Source organism: Corythoichthys intestinalis, chromosome 21 (assembly GCF_030265065.1).
Source record: "Corythoichthys intestinalis isolate RoL2023-P3 chromosome 21, ASM3026506v1, whole genome shotgun sequence".
NCBI lineage: Eukaryota > Metazoa > Chordata > Actinopteri > Syngnathiformes > Syngnathidae > Corythoichthys > Corythoichthys intestinalis.
Window position 1 is genome coordinate 27,502,199 of NC_080415.1, and position 23,493 is coordinate 27,525,691.

The 23,493-nt window shown below is 39.8% G+C and overlaps 1 protein-coding gene across 1 annotated transcript in view; it reads left to right on the top strand.

The window, feature by feature from the left end:
* The first annotated feature begins 3,273 nt into the window (after positions 1-3,273).
* Positions 3,274-23,493, top strand: part of myo1d (myosin 1D) — a 79,521-nt gene continuing 59,301 nt past the window's right edge. Inside the window, exon 1 of the mRNA XM_057826258.1 lies at positions 3,274-3,633. Within this exon, the coding sequence (XP_057682241.1) occupies positions 3,539-3,633 (95 nt within the window). The 5' untranslated portion in view covers positions 3,274-3,538. The remainder of the gene's footprint in view (positions 3,634-23,493) is intronic.

Consider the following 23,493-nt stretch of genomic DNA (forward strand, 5'->3'; position numbering starts at 1 on the left):
CGCCATCTGCCCGCTGGGCGTGGATGAATGAGTCCCGTGTCATTGGAGGCTCACTTTACAGTCGCTACTTACCGGGCCAACGCAACTTCGATCCAAATATGTGGGAGCGGGCATCAGCTGGCTGCGTCATCTGATCCATCGCGTGGAGGCTTGTTGCTCTTCTACATGAAGACCGTGATTGGTGGTGGTGGTAAAACAGACAGTATAGTGTGAGTAAGTGTGAAGCACCATAAATGTCATCTCCAGCATGACCGCAGATGGTCGTCTCCGACTGGTTTTAGTCGTGTTTTTGTGAAAGACCAACCAAATTGCGGTATTACGTTGGTCCTGTTTCGGTCTTGAACTTCAGTTAATCTCAGTGAGTGCTGTTTTTGGCAAATTCTTGGTCAGGTGCGTGCAAATAGATGAACAAACATAAAAATCCTGTTATAACAGATTTAAGGACCTGTGATTGACAAAATGTGGCATGAGTTCCACTATTGATATGTGGGCGCCATCTAGTGGTAAGTGAATGAATCACTGATGAACAGTTCAATTTGTAGTTTTGCGGTACATTTGAATTCAGTTTTCTGAGTAGAACGGTTTAAGTAATGTTGGTTTTTAATCTCACATTTAACTCATTCACGCCAATTCGTCCACTGACGGTGGAACAATTTTTACAACACACTTAAACTCAGCGGGGAATCAACAACCTTCCTATTCTAACGCCTTTAACCAGGGGTTAGTTTGTGCCGTATCCTGCCGGAACAAGATCCGGCACCCCTTGATTTTGGCCTGCATGTGTTCCAGGACTTATTTGGGTAGATCCGGCACCTCTCGTTTATAGAAAATAATATAATAACGTTAAAAGCGCTATATAAGTATAACACCATTTACCATTTTAAAAAATGTAATGATCCCGGATGGGGGGAAAGAAGGAGGAGTCGTTGATGGCTTTCTTCACTTTATTGTGGCAACAATAAGAAAACAAACAGAACAACAGCGGACTGCCGCCACATTCCGACGCTAAAGTTTGCTTCTCACCCGTCTCCCCCTCGCTTCCTACTACCTCGCAGCCCTCCAGTCCCAGCATCTCTTAAAGGGACCGTGCATAGTTACGGACATAACAGTATAAAATAAAAATATAAATACATTTACAGAACAAATGCCAAGAATTGCATGTTTTTATCTAAAAAATCATTTGAAAGAGTCGGAGATTTGTTAAGGCACTGAAAAGCTGGACCAACAAATCACAACATGCCATACCATGCCATACATACCATATTATGAAATAAATAAATAAATAAAGGCGGGGAGGAATTTGCGGCACCTGGGGAGCACGTAGCCAGGATCAAACGGTATTTCAACATGCCAAAAAGACAGTTGCATTTACTGTCTTTTTTCAAAAAGAAGGAAGATAGTCCAAAACAAGTCAGAAAACCAACAACCGGCGATGAGGGCAGCTGCAGCGATCATGCTAACGGGAATGACCGGGTGCAGCAGGAGGCTAGCGCCGCAGCAGCTAGCCAGGTTCACGGACAGCCAGCCTAGCCGGGGCAGGAGGCTGCTACCCGCCACCCGGAGTGGGGGCCAGCTATAGTGCCAGCAGTCAGCCAGGTGGACCACCAACGGGCGTAGCAACAGGCCAGTACCCTTATGAAAAATTCGGGTTTGGGCTGCACAATTTGTAAGGCGGTGGGAACTTTGGGGCCAGAGAAGACAGGGGGGATGAAATTCGCAAAAGAATGGGTTTGTGTTATTTATTGTAATCTTTTTTTTTTTTTCTTTTTATGTTTTACAAGTTAGACTGTACGTGACTGTAAGTCCCACCTGTGTTATGTGGGCAATTGCCCGTGCTGTGCAGACTATAGCCTAAATAATTGTAAATTGTTATAACATTTCTACCGTGGATATTATATTAATTGAGGCTTGTAAGTCTTACAGCATGGCAAGTGGGCATTTGTGTGTTGTTTTCAGCACCATTTTCTGCGTATATGTTCCAGGACCTGTGCCCGTCTAGTCATCCCTGCGCTGTCATATGTACTTTGCGTTCCAGCACCTAATGATTTACAAATTAAGCACTGCCTTTAATGTTGTTTCATGAATTAACTCTGTGGATGCCATTGACTGCAATAGACAGCCAAACCTTTTCGACTGGCAGGGTCGACAACAATCATTCATTGCAAGCCTCTTCAAGACCAGATAGTTTGGACAACCGTTGTCGTCAATGACACTAAAACATGTTCTAATGGATTTGATACCTAATGGCGTCAATGGCTTACAATTATCTTAGTAGTCAGTTAATCGATGATCTAGTTAGTTCGAATAATCGAGTAATCGGAGAAGGAACATAAAATATTGAAATACCTGAGCTGAGGCTCCAACGGTATAAAAAATATAAATGAGGATCTAAGTACAATTACATTAAAAAAGTCTGCTAGCTTAAATGCTATAAAATGCTAACTTTTTTTCCCCACAATGCTCTTAAATGGTTCAAATACATGATTGAATTAAAAAAAAAAAAAAAAAAAAAAAAACTTGGTCTTAACAGGGAGCAGCTGGAGTTAGCCATGTGAAATGAGTTGTCATATTCACTGTCGCCACTAGATGGCAATGTATCCACCCAAATCAATAACACTAAATACAAACACTTTAAATGAAAACACAAACTATTCAAAACAAACAATTACAATGTCACTTTAATTAAAACAATATTCAAAGCAGCAAAATTTGAATCTTTTCTAATCGAATTACTCGAGTTAATCGATTAATCGTTGCAGCACTAAATTAATGTTGAAACTTGTCAATGGGTAAAAATAATATTACATTTATTCTTAATGTGTATTACACTATTGTTTGTCAGTGGCCACTCATATGACAGTTTTTTTTTTTAGATGGTATTTGGTCTAAAAAGAGGACACTTTCGTCTCAAGTGCGCTATTCCTCTATTGTCCACCAGATAGCGCAATTTCACATCGTTAACTCAAGCCAAGTTTCCTGCTGATCCTGTACAATAATTTTTATTATTTTTTCTAAAAAGTTTTTTTGCCACCGAAAATCTCTGGGAGAATCCCACTCGTTTCCTTTTATGGTCACTAAAAACGTGGTTTCACCCTCCTTAACCCTCCTCCCACTTCGGCGTGGTCCACTTTTCAGTCATCGCCCAAGTATGAAGAAAACCGGACCAGGAATGGTGGTTTACAATAGAGAATGTTGCTTAAAAAAACTGCCTACTTTCATGTAGGGGCGTGGCTTGAGGTGGGCACGCTGCGTTCCTATTGGCTGAGAGAGTCTCCCGGACGTGCAGGAGGAGGGACCGCTAGTCCGGCTGGGTTTGTATGCTTGTGACGGGACAAGGATGCGATTGTAACTTGACATGAACGCGTCTGCGGACACTTAACGCCAGGGAGAGAAAAGTCAAAAAGTTTTGTCACGCTTTACTCGCTCGGGGAATGAGCGAGAGGAAAGTTGGCATCGAGCTGTGAGGAGCAGGAGGAGGGGGAGAAGAAGAGACTGCTCACCTGGAGACGGACGGACAAGAAGGAAACTTAAGGCGACGATGGCCGAGCACGAGAGCCTCGAGTTCGGCAAAGCCGACTTTGTGCTTCTGGACACCGTGTCCATAGAGGAGTTTATGGCCAACCTCAAGCTCAGGTGAGCGAACTTTACTTTGCTTGGCTTCAACAGGTGCTTCAAGTCCCAATTTAAACCCGCCAAAACTCCGTTTGGAGACTCGTTGCTAGGGTGACGTCATAAAGGAGCGCCCCTTTTATGTTTGAACGTCAAAGAAAGTAACAAGTTTTGATTGACAGTTCACCAAGGTGGCTTTGATGTGGCTGTACAAACTTTGATTTAATTAAATATATACATATATTTTAATATATTTCTTAATACTAGCAACTTTTTTACTTACCTAAAATGGGTTATTAACAACCGGTTGAATATAATTGAAGCTAATGGTGCAAAAAAAAATTATATATATATATAAAAAAAAAATCTTTAAATACCACAAACATGTACATATGATGTATGTAAACAGACAAAGGTTAATAATAAATATCTTGCTTACTGTACTTGCTCAAGAGTTAAAATGGTGATTGTCAAAAACATCACAAAGTGTATTTAGATGAATATCAAACCTATAATAGTTTCAACTCAACTCAGTTATATTTTACCTCAAGCAATCAAAAATGCAATTTAGATGTTTTTGACAATTTTGTTGCCAAAACATTTCAGACATTGGAATGAAAACTCTAAAAGAGTATACACATATATATATTAGAGGCATGCGAAATTCCGGCGTTCCGATTCTTAGATTTTCAGCCGTGGAAGACTCGAAAACGATTCACAAACATCCAAATTCCGATGATTTAATCATACCAGGTAAAGTGGAACTAAAACACAGCCAGTGCAGTCTTCGGAACGCAATGAGGAACGGACTGAGAATAAATATTATGTTCAACTCATGCAGCCAGATAAAAAAACAGTAAAACCTGACAGCGGCCGAAAGCTGATACAAACAACGCCCAGTTGCTAGTTGCTACAAACATACCGCCACATAATGCTACGATAGATATCACATATATATAAAACTAGATGCGAAATGACAGACTTGCCAGTGTTAGTAAACAGCCGCCATCTTAAAGCTGTAGACTTCTCTGGAAGGCTCTGTTGTAGTGAACCTGACTTTCTATCCAAAATACTCCTAAATCGTCAAAATCTTGACTTGAATCTATCTTTAAATGATGAAACGGGAGCAATACTAACAACTTTAACGGTTGATTCACAACATTAAATTAATTGAATGTAGTTTAAAGCTGCTGATACAGAATGGGGACTTGACTATTTGACTTTTTTATTTACTGTTTTGAACTGTTACTCAGGCACGTGCAGAGGGGGCTTGAGCACCTGCCCCTATGCCCCTACATGCCCATTTTGACTGGGATTTTTTTTTTTTTTTTTTTTTTGTGCGTATGTATGTGTTGGCCGACTGTGCCGACACGCCACCCAGTACTTTACTTGAACACCAAAAACACCTTACAAAAAGGTTAAAAAAAAACTAAAAAAAAAAACATCTGTGTGCTGCTAAGCTGGTGCATCCGCCCCCCTTCCGCACACTGTTCCTGCACACTGTTCCTCTGGTGGTTGAAAACAGTGTTACCTTATTAAACCGTGTTCGAGCAAATACTGTAGTGAAAATACTTACACTAGGTTTATTTTGGAGATTTAAAAAAAAAAAATGTAATGTTCTCTATAATTTTCTACTTTAATAATGAATTACCCCCCGACCAAAGGCTATTTCAATCTGCGTGTCTCTACTCTACTACTCTAATTTGCTTTGTTCTCAAATGAAAAAGTTGAGTAAAGAAATTTTGATATAGAGGTTGAAGGAAGAAAAGAGGCAAAGACTGACTGAGTCACAGCCAGAAGGTGTTGATGACAGTGTTGATTTCTATTCACTGCTTACCCCTTCCAATTAAAGTATGTCACAGTCAGAGCCAATTATACAGTAAAGCTGGAAGTTGTTGTTGTAAGGTGTATTGAATTTTTGTTCATGTCCCCTTTTTGATCTATGAGCACCTGGCCCTCCATCGGTCTCTGCACGGCCCTGCTGTTACCGATACTGAAATAGTAGTTTGGTTTAGCCTGAGAGGATTTTTGAACAATTTTGGAACTAATGTACGAAACATTAAAAGCGGGAAGGGGGGCGACATTAATAATTGATTTATAATCGAATCGTAGCCTCTAAATCATAATCAAATCGTTAGGTGCCCCAAGATTCCCACCTGAATGATTACAATGTTGCTTAGTGTTTTCATCAATTTAATTTGATTTTTTACCAATTATGTATCCATCCAGTATCGATACCGATGCTTGGGAAACCTTATATGTTTTTTCTGTATTTCCAACTAGTTACTATACTGTATAAGACAGACAGCTTGACAGTGTTTTTCCCAGGCAGTTCGCACGCACAGTAGCTAGACGTCTAGCACGCCAACGCCGGGCCTCATTTTCCCGCCTGTTGCCAGGTTCTGTCTGCTTGTTTTCCCCTCAACTCAGTCCGGACATGGCGTGTTCAGATTGTTATTTGCTGAGGGCGTCAACAACTGGGAACGCTTCCTTTTTTTTCCCGGTGTGTGTGAGGACCAAGAGGTTGGTGAAACACGGTCACTTTGGAAAATGATGTCCCTTGGGACAGATGGCCTGCGGGATAAAAGCTCTCTTTCCTGATTGGACGCCGGTCTCAATGTCTTTATAAGGCAGCGGTCCGCCGGGCAAATAATTACAGGATCGGCTGTTTGTTTTAGTCTCGCAGGAAGTCCCGGGAAGGGGGCGGGGCAGGCGGCGTCTGGCACAGGGATGCTGCGCCGAGTGTTCCACGACATACACTGGCTCGCTCTTCCAGTCAGATGGCATTTTTGATTCACTCTGACACTTGTGTGATGGTGGCCTTTGGAGAGCCTGGAGTGATTTGACCTTTGAACCGTGGAAAGTTTAAAGAGAACAGGAAGAAAAGTGAAGGTTTCCTGCTTGACTATGTCGCGCCTTGTGCTTCTCGAGTTTCCTCTGGTTGTTTTAACCTTCTTTTTTTCATCTCATCTCGACAAAGTCAACTTGTGGCACGGGTGCGGTTTTGCACTTTGGACCCAAATCAAAACTTTTGATGTTGGGTGGGGTTGCATTCAAATAAAGGCTTTCCAGATTTGGGATATTCATTTTAAAACAAGATGATGGTGATAATTGACAATCTGTATTTGTAGTATGAGTTTTTTTAATACAGATACTCTGAAAAACACTCCCTTTGTTGAGTTTGCACGTTCCCCCCGTGCCTGCGTGGCTTCTCTCCAGGTACTCTGACGTCCTCCCAAATCCCAAAAAGCATGGTAGGCTGATTGAACACTCCAAATTGTCCATAGGTATGAGTGTGTGCACGGATGGTTGTCTGTCTCTGTGCCCTGCGACTGGCTGGCAACCAGTTCAGGGTGTACCCTGCCTCCTACCTGTTCTTAGCTGGGATAGGCTCCAGCACCACCACGACCCTCATTAGGATAAGCTGTTCAGAAGATGAATGAATGAATCTGAAACGAAGTTTTTCCTCTCCTTTAGTCAAAACATCTTATACATATGTAAACATGCTTCTATTGAATTAACGTTTTGAATGTTCAAAAATTCAACATAAGGAAAATTTAATCGAGAAATATGTTAAAATTTTTCATTTTTTCCAACACAGCGAAGTCTTGAGGTATGAGTTGAACTTGTTCCGTGACCATGCCTGCAACTCAAAACACTAGTAGGATCTCAAAACTCTCCATTGAAATGAATTGAAATGTTGTCAAACTGTTTCAGCAGCCATAAAAATGTTCGTTTTTTTGAAAAAGCAAAAAAAAAAAAAACCCTTAAGATGCTTAATACTTTTATTTTATTCATTGTTGTAACTATTTCCAGCTGAAAAACACACAAAATAAGTGATTTAGATTTGAGCTGAATAGTCGACCCATCGTAAACAAATATTTTTAAAATATTCACGTTGTTCGAGAAGGGTCCAGCTGCGGCCCACAGTACTCGCCAACAGCGCCCCCTGCTTTTAAAAACCAATCAGATAACGCGTCCGTCATCCGCCAACAGCATTCCCTGCTTTCAACAACCCTAGCCCTTTTTCTGAGTAATGGGACGCAGAAGGCACTAAAAACTAGATATATTGGGCCGATATATTGACTTTCCAATGTCGACCATCAGCTGATTTACAAAAAAAAAAAAAAAAAAAAAAAGATTTTGATCAAGCATCTGTGTGGGCAACTGTGGCCACACGTGACTGACAGTAGGACCCCGGAAGAACCCAGCAGCTTGAAAGCAGGCTGCAACAGAAAGCTTCAGGCTTGCCTGTTTTGTAAATATTGTAAGATTTTTTTTATCTTGCATGAGGGAATATGCAATGTTGCTTTTAGCCCTTTAAGGTGTTTACTGAGTGATCCTTACACTCTAAATCAGTGCTTCTCAATTATTTTCTGTCACGCCCCCCCAAGGAAGACGTAAATGTTTCGCGCCCCCCCAAACTCTCTGCCGCCACTGTAAATAGTGTCATTTGTCTATAAAATTACTATTATAAATACGCATCTGCCTAACATTGTGTCCTTTTTTTCTAATAAAGAAAAAAAGTAACATAGATCAACTTATAATAAAGTATAACTTTATTAACATTGTTTTGTTTGTAACAGAGAAGACTTGACGTGCATCAATTTGCCTGAATTAAAAAAAAAAAAAATTTCACATCCAAACTAAAAAATACACTCAAGGTACATTTTTGACCATTTGATACAGAAAAATAAAATGTAATAAAATCAGTAAATAATACCAAATTAAAATTGATTAGAAACATTCACTCATGAGGAAAATGTGCCAAAAAATTTGACCGAAAAAACAAATCTGAATAAAAGGGGAAAAAAAGTGTCCTTGGACAGGAGAGTTTTTATTTTTGCTGCTCACAGTATTTACCTCCTTTGCAATGGTGTGGAGTTATTTTGCAATTAGCATGCTAACAATGCTCACTGGCTTACTGATATAACACTGACAAAGCAGGACGATTGTTGGCAATATTCGGCACGTTTTCACTGAAAAAATCAAGCGGCTTAACAATGAAATTGGGGTCTAATGTCTTTAAGTGGCGTCTTAATTGATTTGGCTTCTTGCTGTCTGCTATAATTATTTTTAGACACAGTAAACAGTGGTCTTTCATCATCACCCACTGTATTAAAAGTCAAAGCTAAAAGGCAAACGGCACGAAAAAAGCGCATTCACGGCGGCCGAGGTAGAACCGTAGGTGAGGGCAGTCGTCGTGACGATCCCAAGCCGAAAATGGCACTTCTCGGGCGGCGACGTGAGAACCGGACAAGACATTGGGTCGGAAGTCCGGTCGGAAAACGGCTTTCGAAAACGGCGGTGGCACACTGCTCTTCATATCTGTTGTCTGTGTGTGCTGAGTGCTCTTCCTTAGTTCAAAAATACTGCGCGCACTCTGAAAATGAGAGCGCCACTGCCACCTACTGAGTGGATGTGCAAGTACACTTTATTCCAGTACGGCAAAAAAAAAAAAAAAAAAAAAAAACATGTTCCCCGAGGTCACATGCGCCCCCCCCGGTATTGCTCTGCGCCCCCCCAGGGGGGCGCGCCCCACTATTTGAGAAGTACTGCTCTAATATAACTCATAGCGTTGGCGTAGCATTAGCTTTAGCATGGCGAGGATCCTCTTGAACTCTCACTTGTTTACATCTCGCTGTGACGTCTTGGTGTGTTTAATTATTTGAAAATATTATACTGTTCTTGCTGAGTGTGTATAATCATAAAAAGAAGTGATGCGTTCGTTGGTTTGGTAGCACTAGACCAGTGATTCTTAACCTTGCTAAAGATACCGAACCCCACGAGTTTCACATGTGCATTCACCGAACTCTTCGGGATTGAATAATAAAGCCTTTTTTGGTCAAATTCAGAACCGATATAGCTAAGCTAGCAATCAAATTTACGTTGAAATTTATTCAAATTTACTACTGATAAATTTAGTATTTTGCAGTTAATTTTCACGTTGGAAAATGTCATGGCAACGTTCTTTTATTTATTTATTTATTCATTTCACTTTTAACCTGTCCTGTTTAGCTGTTTGGACGCGGAGAATTGGAATCTGAGTGCCCTTATGGTCTGAACAGCTTTAATGTATCACACGAGAGTTTGATATACTTCCATTGTGGTTGTTCATCATGTCTACATTCTCATTTTTTTCTGGTCACATCGTTGCATCACATACTATTTTCATTGCGTAAAATGTGGTGCAAGTGTCTATTTTTTTAAATGATCTGCACAGTGCACGCAGTCTGTAGGTCTGTTATACTTCCTCATACCAAGTGTGAGTCAACCTTCCACTGAGCAAACCAGCTTCTCCTCCCATTAGATATAGGAGCTAGGAGTTGAAAGAAATGGAATAAAGCCTGTAAATTGGAGGCAACCCAGTCCAAAACATAGTTTAAAATGACACTTGGCCTTTAGTCAGAGAATCAATATAGGGCTCTGTGTCTTAAGCTTCATCGAACCCCTTAGACTTACTCTCCAAAACCCCTGGGGTTCAATAGAACCCAGGTTAAGAACCAATCCTTTAGGTTTCAGCCTCTCAGGTCATTGTAAATTTGAAGCTGTTGAAGCATTTCATGATCTACTGTATGTGCTTAAAAAAAAGAAAAACGTTTATCGGCTTTGGATATCGGCAATTAGCTGATTTTTTTTTAGGTGTTGGCATCGGCATTTGAAAATCCCACATCGGTCGAGCTCTACCAAAAATGAAAGGATGAATGAGTACTGCGGGTTGCAGTTGGATGTACTTGTGTCCACAAATTTGATAGTTTTCTGTGGAGGACTTTCTTAGGCTTCTGATTGGCTTAAAAAAAGTGTCATCTGTTGCCAATTTCTTAATTTATGATATGGCCTTTGAAGAACTTTATACCAAAAAATCCAAAGCCATAAATTGGGAAAAGGTGACCTTGCTTTTTTTGCACCCTCTGCATTGTACTTTGGTCAATCAATGTAAGCACGTGACCCAGTTGGGTTTGCCCTTTTGTACCAGTCTTATCAGCGAACGCAGCCTTGTTTACTTTCTCCTTTGGGCCTCGGCAATAAAACCCACAGCCGACCGCAATATCCCACTGAGCCGCCCTGCCTGATAAAGTCAAGCTTTGAGAATGTTCGCCTGTTCAGAACTCCCGTCTGAGCCCGCCTGGAGATTTCCTGCCTCTCCTTCAACAACAGACGAATTCTTGCCCGGCGGGCCTGCGATGGTCCAGTCTCACCGCAAGAATTTCCATACGAGCTTGTGTAATCGGAACCACATTACCGGCCTTATGTAAACACGCGCCGTGCTCGTGTTGCTTTTATTCTGTAGAACCCAAACGCGGCCCTCCTCCTCAAATAAGTAGAGCAGCGCTCGCAGACGGTCTCATTTGGGAGGGAAAAAAATACTTAGCTAGTTTCTGTTACATCACTTATGTTTGATAGAACAGCACTCGGGGTGCAGGTTTAGGTTTTGGCAGTTGGAAGAGCCCTTGAGGAAATTGGTAAACGAGTGCTTGATTTTGGGGGGAAATGGTGCGAAATTGTAGTGCCATTGACAGTGATAGACGTCCAATCCCTTTGAACATCTATGGCTGTTTGTGGCAGCAAGTGAGTTAAATTGAAGCCAGGGTTGTTGATTCGAAGCTACCATTTTGACAAATTAAGTTTGTAGAATTTTCACTATTTTTTCTTGACCTAGACTTCTGAGCTTGCAAAGGACAGTTATCTTAAAAACTACATTGTAGTACAGTGATCCCTGGCAACCTCAGTGCATCATAGATTTTTGAAAAAATATTAGGCAGGAGGTCTAGAGGACAACCAAAGAGGAGGTTTATGGATTTAGTTAAAGAGGACATGAAGGTAGTTGGTGTGAGAGCAAAGGATGCAGAGGACAGCGTTTAATTGAGACAACTGTTTCGCTGTGGCAACCCCTGAAGGGAAAAGCTGAAAGGAAAAGATTATATTATTATACAAAATAGTTCTAAAAAATCTTGATCTACACTTTATTTACATATACGTATGTATATATACCTACACACGCACACATATCATAAGAGAGAGTGGGAGAATGAACGTACAGTACATTTTTTATTATTGTTATTATAATATTATTTTATTTACATGTTTCAAACAATAAAAGTAGACTACCAATCCATTTTTAAAAAAAAAAAGTAAAAAAAACACACACAAAAATGTCTTTATTAAATGCTTCATTGAGTGTCCACTAAAATCCGCTCCAGCTGCTCACTTACACACAATGAGTTGCTACAGCAACTGTTTAACAATTTAAACGATGATTTACGTATGCGGCCCTTTGAAGGCCGCATCTCTGGCAAGATCAAAGCTTAACCGTCCGTCAATCATCATTTACATTAAGTGACAAGTACTCCAGGTCACTCTCTGATGAACAAAGAGCAGGGGGAGGGAGGGAGGGAGGGAGCGAGCATGAGACTATGCGACTGTTTTTTCTTTTTTTTTTAATTAAAAAAATTAATAAATCTGCGATGGACTGAGGGCGCAAAGTTTGAAGCGCGGAGTAGCAAGGGATCACTGTATATATAAACAAAAAAAAGTATGTTAAAAATAGGGGGGGTGGTTGACACTTTTTTGTGTTTTTTCTAGGGCTGTCAAATAGTTAAAAATTTTTAATCGAGTTAATTACAGCTTAAAAATTAATTAATCGTAATTAATCGCAATTAATCGCAATTCAAACCATCTATAAAATATGCCATATTTTTCTGTAAATTATATATATATATTCTGTAAAATAATTTGTTGGAATGGAAAGATAACACATAAGATGGATATATACATTCAACATACGGTACATAAGGAATGTAGTGGGCATTTCACTCTACTGTCATTTAAAGAGAAGCCTCATGTGTTAGGTCATCGCCCGCGCCGTTTACCTCTGAACCGGAAACTCATTCCTCGCCCGCGGCAAGTTTCGAAATTACTACACATCTAGACTGTCATTATTTTGCGATCACTGTTTTGTCCGTGATCGCAATCGAACGCATCATGCATGAGTGAGAGTGGAAGGGCTCGGCTTTTACGAGGAGCCGAGTTTTGATTGAAATAAATCTTTATAAAACAACGAAAGCCTGACATCTTTACTTGGGGTGTTACAATCGATCCTCAGTTGCGCTCTCACCACTTGGAAAATAACAAATGGAAGCATTGTTGTGGCGCTGGGTATATTTCCTGGAAGCTGCAACCAGGCTGCTTGTGCATAAAAGTGGCGATCCTGGTAGTGGCAACAGTTTTGACAGGCTGTCTTGGAAAAAAAAAACTGATCGCGCGCCTCTTTGACTGGGGGTACCACGCAATTCACTTTTCAGGGTTTAATTTTCCTCTATGCATTTTTATATACAGTACTTTTGTTGTGAGACAACTCTGGACACGAGCTCTGTAAAAAACGCTCATCTCCACCTCATCCGCGATAGGAGGACCCCAAATGGGGACTGAATTGTAGCATATTATTGAAACGTAGTTTGAAGGTTCAAGAAAAATGTGTGGAAAAGAAAAGAACAGGAATGCCACGTCGTGATCGTCCGCCTCCATTGTTTACATGCTGTCATGCCGTACGAAAAACAGCGACGGCATGACATCCCTTCCTGAATATCCCAACGTTCTACGGAGACAGCAGTCCATATATTAGGCTCCGTGTAGGGGGCGGGTAACAACGTACGTTATCCGTCTAACAACTAATCCGGATAATAGGCATACTAGTGTGGCCGACATGCCGTATAGTCCAACTAATTACACGTTTAAGGCCATTATCCGTCCTCCTAGTGTAGACGTAGCCGTAGCCACTTAATTTTTACACTGCTTGTAGTCTAAAAAAATAGAGTGGTATGTAGTTTTGCATAGTTGAAGTCTGACAGGAAATACTTCCTAATGTAACGTAACTCACTTATAAATGATGAAAAGAACCGGGACACTGATCCCAAACTTTTTCACTGAGGACTTGTTCACATGATGTCATGATGTTGTTGTCTTAGCTGCTAGCTGCTGACTAAGCACACACGCGCTCTTTCTCTGCAGGGAACATGTAATCATTATGAAATGTAATGCCGTAATCCTTTCTGGCCTTTGAATATCTTTCCTTAGAATATCTCAATAAGTCACTGTTTCTTTCTGGAAGCCCTATTTTGTTTTTCACCCCCCCCCCCCCCCCCCCCTTCCCTCCTCACAACTACTCTTTGTCAGATTCAACCTGCTTATTGTTTACTGGGTGGGTCAGTCATCGGATATGTCTACACATAGCTCCTGTTTCTACTAGCTAGGTTTGAGTAAAGGCGCAGCTGGAGATGGCGTTTTTTTGCCAGCATCCGCAGATCAGATTAAGCCCCTTCACTTCAAACAAGAGCCGCCACGATGAAATGGAACACACACAGATTATACGCTCGCTCTTCATAATGCCTGACGTGACCCTGAAGTTGAATCCGCACGTGAGTGATGGAATCACGCCAAGATGTCCCAAACAAATGTGGAAAAGAAGTGCTTTCAAATTTCATCACACTTTCTGTGAGACCACCACAGCGAGGGTATAACATTCCAACTTCGCCTAATCACAGTGTGAATAGGTAGTAAAAGCGCTAAGTGGTAGCGTGTTTTTACATTGTACGGCGCAGCACGAAGATAGAAGGCACAAACACTCCGAGACCGCATGCTCCACTCTGGCCTGGGTGGATCTTTTTTATGGTTAACTTTGGGAGGAGCTCAAGCCATTTATGACTTTTTCTCACCACTCTTCCTCCTTCTTCTCCTCCTACACAAGAAGACAAAAGTTCAATGTTAAATTACTTCAACACTTGTGAAAAGATTTCTCTGGCTCTTTTGTTAGCTTTTGTTAGCTTCCTTCATCTGTGTCGATGGCCTTGTTCTTAAGAAGACATCTTACAGACATTTTTTCTGGGCGTTAACAGTCATTCCCTGTTCTCCCAGGTTACTCATTAGAACTAGGAGTATCTGGCAGCGACTGATTAGGGCAGCAGCTATCGAAGATTTTAGTAATCGAGTACTCTTCTGAAAATTCCATCGGTTAATCGGATAAAACTTTTTTATTTAGGTAAAGAGCAATTATAAATATTCCATTGTTATTTTTGACAGCCCTTTTAATTTTCGTCTTAGTCTTTTGGACTAACTTATCAGTCTGTGTCATATTTTATCATTTCAAAATGTGTTCGTCTTCGTCTAGTTTTAGTTGACGAAAATTTCGTCTGGTTTTTGTCTACAATTCTCAAAATATTTTTGTCTACAAACTTCAAAAGTTTTAGTCCATGATTAAATCAATAAATAAATAAAAGGTTTGACAATGACAGATGAGCACATACTTGTGGTCTACAAGGACATCCCCATCTTCATGATGATACACACACTCAACACACACTCAGCAGGAAAACAGCACATTATTTACAATTAATTAAAGTCACCTGGACGCCACGAAATGTATGTGAAATGTTTTCCAGGAGTTAAAGAACAATCGCTACGTTAAATGCTAATGCTAACGGAAACGCAATGCTAACACAAACACTATGCTAACACTACAAGTTAGTTTAGTGTGTGATGATCACTTATCACAGACCTTCAAAGGCTAAAGCGACATGGTAGATGTAGCCAAGATAAGAAAGCAAAACTTACCAAGCAGTACCTGACACGTTTCACAAAAGGAGCCTGGAATGGCCACATGCTTACACACTTTTTTGTTGAGCGGGGGGCGCAGCACGCTAAAATGCTAACCACACAGACGGTAAGAAAAAGTCACACATTGTGAAGGCAAATTTTCATCCCGTTCTAGTCTCGTCAGACGACAACTGGCATCCATATCATCATGTTTTAGTCTCCCAAGACATGTTTTTAGCACGTCATCGTGACATCGTCGTCATGAAAAAATTGTTTGTTGACAAAATATTTTTGTTATCGTCATCATTGACGAAAACAACTCAAATATACATATTCAAACCTAATATTGAACCATTTTTAGACAGTGTCTTTTAGAGGTACATTGTTGAAAATAGCCAACAATTACATCTGAGATTTGACTCGAAAAAACAACAAATTCAGTGCTTTCACTCAAAAAACTTAAGACCTTTAAAAAAAAAAAAAAAACATAAGAATGTCATTACGCTTGATAACACACATAACTTTAAAGTTAGGTGTTTTTCCCACGTGTTTCAATTACATTTCCATTTGTGTCAAGCTATTTTTACATTGTAGTTAAGTTTTAAGTTAAGTCTAAAATGTCAGTCCTGATAGGACTTTTTGCATTGTTCAAAATAAATGTATGATACCTGCTGTATTGGAGCACATTAGGCACCAGTGCTACTTGGTAGGCCTGAACGATATTGGAAAAAACTATCATTGCGATTTTTGGGGGGCTTGCAATATATTGCGATATTACATTGCGATATTAAATCTAGAAGAATTTTCACCTCATAACTTGAATAGCCTTGTTTGGGATACGACTGAATGATATTGAAACCATTGGAAAGAATTAACATGTAAAAGGTAGTCCCTGGGTCACGACGTACACATAAGGCTGAAAGTTGTTTCCGCTAACATATGTTTGTGTATGCATTTGTAACTTAAGTTTACAGCTACAGTTTCTGGAGTTTCGGGTGAGGCATTTGCTATGAGAATTGTAAATATGTTATCTTTCGTGGCATTTAAGCTTGATGACTTTTGTTAGCCGAATTAGGCAAATTTAATCTACTAAATTTCCATATTGAGCAGACTAGATGGATGTTTGAACACTAACTGTTTTGTGTCAAGGGTTTTATTGCTAAAATGCATGTCGTTTTGAACATAAGTGTACATATGACAGAACACGTCATGTTAATGAATTGAATTAAAAAATAAGATACTGTGAGGTATTGAGGTACTGTTTATGCGACAAAAAAAAAAAAAAACGACGAGACAAAATGGCGGGCGAGACTCTGACGTCATAAAGTCGAAATCGCTCAAGTCAAGTACGTCAAAACCCGGGGACTACCTGTAAATCTTTTAAATCACAAACTCGATCTTTTTAACTTGATTCCGATCCTCAGAAAAATGGCACAATTGGCATGATTTCCGATCACGTGATTGGATCGGGGATATCCCTAATTTATATCATGCCATTTATCTGGATAAAAAAGGGAATCTGCACACTTGCTGCCTTTATGATGTATAAAAAAGTTTACATGTTAAACCAAACCAAAAAAAAAAACCAATTGCACATTCTGCGATGTGACTATTGCGCATCCGCACATTGCGATGGCGATGTTCAAATGATATATTGTGCAGACCTAACTTAGTGTTTTATCCAGCAATGACTTCTGACCTGAAATTGACAGTTAGCTTTATTATGTTTTTATTTTATACCCACATCTCTCTACAGCGCTGTGATTTTACAGATTAAATAAGCCTGTTTGAAAGACATGCTAGCCACACATCGACAGTAGTCATAATTAATAGAAACCTAGCCCTCCGCAGGACTAACGTTACGTTAGCAAGGTACAATAACGTTAATCTTATTTATTAGCGCTATGTTAACTTAATTTTACCTTGTCCTGAGTATCGTTACTCCGCTCTCGGAGTAAACGTGGTGCCTTGGCGGGGCGGGTCACGCGGTGGTGCCCAGCCGGGGGTGCGGAAGCGTGGGTGGGGCCACGGGTAGCTTGTGTTATGCAAGCGCTGTCTTAAAGTAAATACTTGAAACAGTGTTCGCCTTGGTATCCAGCTTGAAATGATCCCACACCTCTGAGATTTTCTGCTTTTTCTTGTGCCTTTCTCTTCACTTTCATCGGTTTCTTCGTCGTTACCTCTATATTCATGAGTGGTTGAAATCAAATATATCCGCCGGCTCTCCCTTCTTCCTCTACGCACGTGACATCAGCGTGTTCTGCGCATTAAAAGTAGTCCGGGAAAAACGTCATGCTAAGTGCCGGCAAAATTATACGATTCCTCGAGGTGAAGAAAATGCCTCAATCAATTTCTTAAATCGAGTTACTCGAATTACTCGAGTAATCGTTTCAGCTCTACATTAGTGATTCCATCGCTAACATGTACAGAACTGTAAAAGTAGGAGACAAATTATGGTCAAAATTGGATTGTCAAGTGTACCAAGAAATGTACACTATCCCTACTGTGAAATATGGTCTCTGTTATATTCTGAGGCTGCTTTGCTAACATCTGGCGAAGGCTTTCTTGAATCTGTGTAGAATACAATGAAATCTCGCTGCATCAGTCTTCCCACGTTGTGGACAGAGACCTCCGATTGTCGCCCGAACAATGGAGCGGGCGCACAGCAACCTCCTGGCAGTGGCGACGAGCCAGGCCACAACGGAGCTTTGAATGGAGAAGCGTGTTCACACGGCAGAACAATGTTCTTGTTCTGATCAGGCTGCCAACAAGGTGTTGTAGTGTGCCGCTACTTGACATCATCATTACTGTTTGTTTGTTAACATTTTAATATCCGATTTCACGACTGGATTGGCCTCTGGGACAAACTTGACACGCGCCTGCAAGGACGTCGCTGACACATGCACCTCAGTCTACCCGGCTTTTTTGTCAGAGGGTAGCAGACGTTAGGCAGCTGGGAAGAAAGAGCCCATTCATCTCGAGGGCCGACCGGCTGGGATCCGATTGCTTTTTGGGAAGAGGAAGGAAGAGGAAAGAGGTCATGCAACCGCGGGCGAGGGAAGGATGGAGAAAAAGGCACAATACTGATGTATCCAGCAGACTTTTTACTCATTGGCTGCAATGCATACAAAGAAACGACAGGTCACCATGAAGCACCCTCATTCCTGAAATGATAAAAGGGAAAAAGGGTGCCAGAAGGAAACACACACGGGAACTTTTTACAGTAGCCTCCGAAACAGAGAAAATACAGTGACGCAGGACAGGGCAAGGAGAACCAGAGGGTTGCCTTGAGGCACCCGGATTCCTTAGATAATAAAAGGGTGGAAGAAGGAAAAAAGGCCAAATACAGTGTTATTAAAAAGTATCTGAACATTGAATTTCTCACATTTCTGCATAAAATCATCATAAAATGTGATCTGATCTTTGTCAAACTCACACAGATGAAAAAAACAATGTCTGCTTTAACTTAAACCACCCAAACATTTATAGGTTTTTATATTTTAATGAAGATAGTATGCAAACAATGACAAAAGGAGGAAAAATAAGTAAGTGAACCGTCGCATTTAATATTTTGTGGCACCCCCTTTGGCAGCAGTAACTTCAACCAGACGCTTCTTGTAGCTGCAGATCAGTCTGGCACATCGATTAGGACTAATCTTGGCCCATTCTTCTCTACAAAACTGCTGTAGTTGTCGGATTCCTGGGATGTCTAGCATGAATCGCTGTCTTTAGGTCATGCCACAGCATCTCAATGGGGTTCATGTCTGGACTTTGACTTGGCCACTCCAGAACGTGTATTTTGTTATTCTGAAACCATTTGCAAGTTGATTTACTGCTTTGTTTTGGATCATTGTCTTATTGCAGCAACCATCCTCTTTTTAGCTTCAACTTTCTGACGGATGGCCTTAGGTTTTCCTGCAAAAAATCCTGATAAAATTTTGAATTCATTCTTCCATTAATGATTGCCAGTTGTCCATGCCCTGAGGTAGCAAAACAGCCCCAAATCATGATGCTCCCTCCACCATGCCTCACGGTGGGGATAAGGTGTTGATGCTGATTAGTTGTTCCATTTGTCCTTCATACATGACGTTGTGTGTTACTCCCATCAGTCCACAAAATATTTTGCCAAAACTTCTGTGGAGTGTCTGAGGCTACGTTCATACTACAGGTCTTCATGCATGAATCTGATTTTTTCGTGTTTTTCCGACTTGAGTGAGGCATTAACTTGACGGTCTGAACGTGACAAGTCACATAGAACTGGACCATTTCAAATCCAATCCGGGTCATTTTTGTATGTGGTTCAAATCCGATCTGGGCCACATTTTTCCAGAATGTCACGGCGGTCTGTACTGTCAAGTCTCCCAAATCGGAATTCATGCAGCAGTTACGTCATCAAAGAGCGAGAGAGACGCTACGGTAGCGGTGCAGCTGTGCGTTATTAGTGCCTAGCTTGCATTGAACACGGCTTTTGGGAAAAGGCAGGGCTTGACAACAGTCATAAAAAAATTAAAATGGGTTGAGGATAAGCCTGAGAATGATCGGTTTTCTCTCTGCTCTATATGAGTAACATTTCAACATTGCTTACACGACCGAGAGTCAGGGCAAACTGCCCGTATGTGTGTGTGACATGCACGGATAGTGAGTGCATGCTATCGATCCATATGAACTTTGAATATAAGCCTAAACCGGGATTATTTATGTCTGTTATTTGTGTCCTCATTTTGGAAAGCAAATTATGATATCCCTGGAATGACAGATGACAGCCAGTATGTGTGGTCATTTGTTTTGATGCTCCTGCGCATGCGGGTCTTCTTGCTCAGCGCGTGTCGGACTGCGAATTAGTGCACATGCGTAATACTTGAATGGTCTCAATGGACAAAGGCAGTCTGAACGGGCACGCCAAAAAAACAGATATGACAAAAAATCGGATTTGTGCATTAAGACCTGTAGTATGAACCTAGCATTAGTGCCTTTTTGCAAACATTAAACGAGCAATAATGTTTTTTTTAGACAGCAGTGGCTTCTCCGTGTAGTTCTCCCATGAACGTCATTCTTGGTCATAGTTTTACATATAGTTGATGTGTGCACATAGAAATTGGACCGTGCCAGTGATTTCTGTAAGTCTTTAGCAGACACTCTAGGGTTCTTTTTTTACCTCTCTGAGTATTCTGTGCTGAACTCTAAGCGTCATCTTTGGTGGACAGGCACTCCTTGGGAGAGAAGCAACAATGCCAAACTCTCTCCATTTGTAGACAACTTCTCTGACTGTCGATTAATGAACATCGAGACTTTTAGAGATGGTTTTGTATCCTTTTCCAGCTTTATACAAATCGACAATCCTTGATCGCAGGTCTTCAGACAGCTCTTTTGACCGACCCATGATGCACATCAGACAATGCTTCTCATTAAGGCATTTCTTACCAGGTGTGTGTTTGATAGTGGACAGGGCAGCTTTCAACCACTTATCAGGGATTGGGCACACACCTGACTTAAAATAATTGGTTTCAATTGCTCTTTAAGTCTCCTTAGGCAGCGGGTTCACTTACTTATTTTTCCGCTTTCTGTCATTGTTTGCATGCTATCCTCAATAAAATACGAAAACATCTGAATGTTTGTGTGGTTTTAATTAAAGCAGACACTGTATTTTCATCTGTGTGATTTTGACAAAGATCAGATCACATTTGATGGTGAATTTATGCAGAAATGAAAGAAATTCCTAAAGGTCCAGATACTTTTTTATACCACTGTATGTTGGAATCACAAGTTATTTCTCAGGAATATAAAAAACACAGTTACACATCCAGCAGGAGGACAGGGTAAAGAGAACCAACAGGATGCTGTGAGGTGCTACGATTATTATATGAGAGACGGGAAAACAAACAGGCGGAAGAGGGGGGAAAATTACCAAGTATGTCGGGGAAACACAAGGAATTCATTTTTGAGTTCTCAGAAATATAAAAAAAAGAGAGACAAATACACAAGGCAGGGAGAACCGACGGGTCGCCATGAGGCACCACAATTCTTAATATCAGAAAAAGGACAGAAATCTAAGGTGTAAATGAAAAAAAACACCTCCCAACTATATGCTCCTTCGGGTTGCAGAGCACTGCGTGGAATAATAATAATGATATGCGGATATGCGCGGCATCGATTTTCCTAAACTTAACATTGGCAATGCTTTTTTGTTTGCTGCACGAATACCCTGGGCACAATTGAACATACATAAATGACTTTGATTATCTTCTTGGTTATATTTTAACATTTTATGCTTGACAATAAAGTTGTATTTACTTATCATTTTCCTCTCTCTGATAAAGGTGTTAACGTGACCTACCTTAGCCAGATTTGCATCATGTCCACAAAGTCTGAACCAACTTTTTTTATAAATTCAATCATTAACCCATTATAGGAAGAGTGACTATTTTTGGTCATTTAAAAAAACTTCTCTAAAAATCTGGCATCACATTTCTGGGTCTTTTAGGCCACAATAGTAACAATTTTTATATTCAAGTTTGACCTACATGACCCAAAATGTGGTGTCTACATATGTGGACACCAGGTCTTAAATTATTTTTTATCGTTATTAATCATATTGTATTTTTAATATTGTTTATATATCGTAATTTCTGGACTATAAAGCACACCTGATTAATATTTTAGAAATAAATCCTCATATATGCCATACCTGACTATAAGCCGCAGGTGTCCATATCTTAACATTGGATGTTTACGGATGTTAAGACAAATATTTCATTGATCAAAAATATATTTATTAACCAGATAAACACGCAACAACATCACCAACACATGTTGTCTGAATGCTTAAAAACAAACTAACTTTAAAGAACAGATAACTACATTTGCAAAGATATTTGCCATGCCTTCTAAACTTGAAGTGGATGAATTAAAAATGGTTAACAGCTAGCGCTGACCCTTATATGGCAGCTTTGTTGTAGCATACTGTGACAATAAAGTCCTCCGATTGCCAGTTGGAAACAGCTAATCAATGCTAGCATCGCGCTCTCTTGTCCTAGCAAATAGTGGATACTCATCCATTTAAAATTGTTCTTTTGTGGCAGCATATACTGTAGTATCCGATGGAGCCATATACATCTATAAAATCCTGAGTTTTTGAGTAAGTCTGACGAGCTTTAGTGGGAGTGTAGCGGCTGAGAGCTATGTCATGGCACAATTTGGAAAGTCTTCTTTTAAAGTATGTCTAATTATCCAATTTTATTATTTTTAAGCTGTCAAACGATTAAACTTTTTAATCAAGTTAATCACAATCACAGCTTAAAAATTAATTAATCGTAATTAATCGCAATTCAAACCATCTATAAAATGTTTTATTTTATATATTTATTTATATTTTTCTGTAAATTATTGTTGGAATAAAAAGATAAGACACAAGACAGATATATGTATACATTCAACATACTTTACATAAGTACTGTATTTGTTTATTATAACAATAAATCAACAAGATGCCATTAATATTAACATTCTGTTAAAGCGATCCAGGGATAGAAAGGCTTTTAGTTCTTAAAAGATAAATGTTAGTACAAGTTATAAAAAATTTGTATTAAAACCCCTCTTAATGTTTTCGCTTTAATAAAATTTGTAAAATTTTCAATCAAAAAATAAACTAGTAGCTCGTCATTGTTGATGTCAATAATTACACAATTCTCATGATGCTTAAACCCATTAAATCAGTCGCAGCAAAGCACCAGCAGAGGGACACAAAAAACAAGTAACAAGTGGCCATGACACTGCTGTCATTTTAATCTGTTTGAGCGGGGCATGTGTGTTAATTGCGTCAAATATTTTAACTTGATTAATTTAAAAAATTAATTACCGCCCGTTAACGCGATAATTTTGACAGCCCTATTTTTAACAACAAAATATGCAGTTTGATTGTTAAAAAAATAAAAATAAAAATTTTTTTTAAAAAATCCATAAATAAGCCGCTTCCTTATAAAAGCCGCAGGGTATAAACAGCGAGAAAAAAAGTAGAGGTTTATGGTCCGAAAAATACGGTATATATTTTATTAATAATTAATTAATATATTTTTTGCTCAAAATGTGAATTTAAACAAAATGAATATGAATAAAAACTAAAATAAAGTTTGTTTTTTGCCCCTAGGAACACTCTAAAGTTGATTTCATTTCCTTTCCGCAATTAAAAAAAAAATTATAGTAATAGATGTACAACACATTTCAATTGGGAGGGCTGTAAATACTCATGTTTTAGTAACATTGAGGGCATTAGGCGTCCAATAATTGCGTCTAACAATT